Genomic DNA, 3,989 nt, shown 5'->3' with positions numbered 1-3,989 from the left:
ACACACACACACACACACACACATATATATATATAAAAGTCGGAAAAGGTTTTAATTTTGATTTTAAAAAGATCTTTCATTAATAAATAAATTATATATTCAGAAAAGAATTTTTATTATAAACATTGTATATATTAACCTTCCAATTGCTTTCTATACATATATACAATTAATGTACTATACAATTAATAAAAATAAAAACCTAATTAACTTATTCAAAATCACGTTGATATGAAAATATTCTCTTCTATTTCCAGCAATATTACTACTAAAAATCAAAATAAAAATATAAAATACTTCAAAGTTATTGAGTTATGATTTCGACTTTTTTAGAAAATGCCAGAATTGTTTATAAAGAGACGTAAATGTTTAATAAACATTTCAAAGAAATTAATTTTGCAGTATCACGATTTGCTCAATTTAGCCGAGTTCGAGACCGAGAAGTTATATCTCAGTTTTATTACATATTAGTCTGACACATACTAGTCTACACTTGCCTATTCTTTTTACAGTGCGTCCACTGAAGATGGATTTGGAGGGAGTGGTCGGTCACGTCGTGCAGGGTACGAAGATTTTATTGCAATGTAAGGTACAGGCTGCACGACCCGCTGCTAATGTGACATGGAAGAATGGAACGCACCTTTTAAGCGAGAGCAATGAGAGATTCGAAATGTTCGAAACAAAAATACACGAAAATGTGAGTATTAATTTTCTAAATTAATTGGGTTATACATAATTAATGCAGTTAGAAGATTGTGAATTTAAATAAATGTTAAGCATGCTTCAATTTGTATATAATTTATGGAAAATTTATCACGTGTACTTATTTTTTACTTAAAAAAAATCTTGAATATATAAAAATACTAAAAGTGTTTTCTCATAGAAAAAAGCGATTTATTCCGTATAAATAATAAAATATATAGAAATTACTTTCTTACAGCAATAATAATTCTTATAAAGAGAAAAAGTGAATAAAAATACAAAATTTATTGTATCACATTTTTTGATCTCTTATTTTTAATTTCTGAAAAATTTTAGATTCGTTATTAACGATTCAAATAATACATATATGAATATCAACGTTAATAAAAATCCATCCAGTAGAAAAAAAATGCGCTCCTATAAAGGTTAAGAGTTAAAGTCTGGCAAAATTACTTTTTTTTTTATAGAGGAAGAATAGTTTTCACTAAAAAGGTCTTTCTATTTGCCAAACGCGTTTATCATTGAATAATGTGCACGGAATTTCTGATGTACAATAGTTTCTTAATAGGCTTGAATTTTGCGTCGACCTCACCACTATTTGCATATAAATAAATGTACAGGATGAGTAGGTTTCGTAGTACGCGACAATAAATGAGAGAAGCGCTTCACGAAAGTTTTGATTCACTTACTAGGCGAAAGCGTACAGACTCGCAAGTGCCATAGTAAACTTCGAGAAACTACCTACCGGGAAATTCTAAATCGATTGGTACAGCACCTATCGTATATTTTAATTCCCATTTAACGTTTTTGCGGAGCAACAAATTTTCGTGTTCACCCTGGAAAAAGTGGCAGAGTCGAAACGAATTTAGACTCTAGGAAGTTCGACAGTTTATCGATTGAAGTACTTTTCGAGGTTTCTTTTTGAATTATACAGTTTTTATCAGATACGATTTAGATGTGTTTGAAAGCGGAATTTCGCAAATGAAAAGCCTGCAATTACCTGCAACTTATCCTTCCATTGTTTCGTAGGAATGGAAGTGGTTATATACAATTTTCTTTCAACTCTGCTTTATAAAAACTACTGGCAATCGTACAATGGAAAAATACTCAAAAATGTAAACAGAAGAAAATTAAATTTTGATGACTCAATTAAATAAAAAACATTTTTAATGAAATTTTGATTGTGGAATAGTTAAAGATGCATTATATCTATTTTTACACACACACAAATGATTAATATTTATACTTTAAATAAACTATATACATATAAAAATTGTTACAATCTATTTTTTTTAATAACACGTTGTTATTTGTTATTATTTTTATTGTTATAAATTAAAATCGAAAAAACAATAAAAAACAGATTTCAATTTTTTTGTATGTAAATACTTTAAGTTTTCAAAATGATTTATGCAAAGTTTTATTATGATTCAGAGATTAGTTACAAAAATTTAGAAAAATATAAATATTTTGAAAAAATAAATTTTGTTTACAAAATTAATCTCTACATCGCAATGTAATTTTACATAAATCATTTTGAGTACTTAAAATACGTATTAAAAAATTGAAATTTTTATCATTATTTTTTAATACATTTCCATACATTTTTTTATTAAAACATAGATTAAAAAAAAAAGTCTATTTCTTATTGAAATAACTTATGATCCAGATGATAAATTGTCGATAAATTTTTTATATTACTTTTAAATATAAAATCTAGTGATCTCTCTAGAATAATTTGTAATTTTTTCAGAACTTTTTTTATTTTAAAAATATGTGTAATACGTCCTTAAATATAATACAACAAAATAAAATAAAAAATAACAACATCAAGAAATCGTCATTTACTTTCAAGTCACGTGACTTTGTTTTAGTCTTGACTTGTAAAAAATCAATTTCATGCTCGAACGAGTAGTTGCACGGCAGCGGTAGCATCGAAAAATCATTAGACTCCTCTACATATGTCGTTGCGCTATCGCGTATACGTATATGCATGTAAAAGTCGTAGGCGTCACGCAGCTATCATAAATCCATTACGAAAGTATCTGAAGCTATAAAGCCGCGTGCATGCAAAATGACTGCATACGAAACTGCTCGCACCTACGTATAATTAGTGCAAAAAAATGTCACGATTAAAAGTCATAAAGTAGATAAAACGACATTCCGTCTCCATAACAAAAGATTCTTTATGTACAGAAAAATTTGTCTTTCTTAAAATAAAAACGTTTATCAACTGTCTTTTATTATTTCACTCTCTTTGCATCGACATATATTCACGAATTAAATTAACAATATTACCAAATATTATTAAATAGTCCGATTCCACTAATGTAAAATTAATTTTAATTTCAATTCAATTTACTCTTTATTTTTTCTAATTCTAAGAATCAGAAAAAATAAACAGTAAATTAGACAGAGATTAAAGTTAATCTTATATTAGTGAAACTGGACCTTAATCGGTGAAATGTTCAAATCAATACTGAAAATTCCTATTTTAGTTGATTTACATATCAGCGATAACTTTTTGTTATTTTGTATGCAAACTTAACATTGCGCACTGCAATATTTTTACAAATATAAAAATATATTTGTTTAAATAATTTTAATATGAAAATAAATATTTGAATAGTATGGAATAGCAAGATAACGTATGCACGACGAATTTAATTCATTTTGTGATGTTAATTAACGATGTTTGGAGAAGAACCATCATCGTTGCATCTCGGCGCGTCGGCAAAGTTAACGAATCGTTGTTAATTAATCGCGAATTTGTATAATTGCGATTATCAATATATATTTCTAACATTTGCAATTCCATATGAGCGGGATATTATATATAATTGTATTGTTTATCAAGTAAGCCTGATTACGGTACGAGCAACGATACAACTGAATTCAGAACATTGCACACGATAATAGTACCCAGCGACAAGCAATTACATGCCACGAATTCCTGCAGCCAATATAAGCGTCACGTCATAACAGGATTAAGAGCATCACATTTTTAGCTCGAGTACACCCTTTCGCGCGAAGTAGGATATTACAAGCTCAGCAGGAGATGGCTTTACAACAATTTTTGCGACAAGCACTATTTTCATGTTTCTCTGTACGCTTTTGCGGATGCTCCTAATAAATTGACGCTATTAAAAAAAAACCTAATTTTATTTTTATAGGAATATACATTTTATTTTTTATAGGGATATATCTTTTCTTTTTAATTCTCATATACAATTTTAATCATATAATGATAGAATTAATTCAAAATTTTACAAGAATAAATCGAATGT

The 3,989-nt window shown here is 27.8% G+C and overlaps 1 protein-coding gene across 5 annotated transcripts in view; it reads left to right on the top strand.

Moving 5' to 3' along the window:
- The window catches only part of LOC108756882 (hemicentin-1), a 175,052-nt gene that overhangs the window by 135,157 nt on the left and 35,906 nt on the right, over positions 1–3,989 (top strand). For all 5 annotated transcript variants that reach the window (XM_018501028.1, XM_018501027.1, XM_018501025.1 and 2 more), the window contains exon 6: positions 513–697. In XM_018501028.1, the coding sequence (XP_018356530.1) occupies positions 513–697 (185 nt within the window). The remainder of the gene's footprint in view (positions 1–512; positions 698–3,989) is intronic.

The sequence above is a fragment of the Trachymyrmex septentrionalis genome, unplaced genomic scaffold, assembly GCF_001594115.1.
Source record: "Trachymyrmex septentrionalis isolate Tsep2-gDNA-1 unplaced genomic scaffold, Tsep1.0 scaffold13, whole genome shotgun sequence".
Lineage (NCBI taxonomy): Eukaryota > Metazoa > Arthropoda > Insecta > Hymenoptera > Formicidae > Trachymyrmex > Trachymyrmex septentrionalis.
This window is presented reverse-complemented; position numbering and strand designations above follow the sequence as displayed.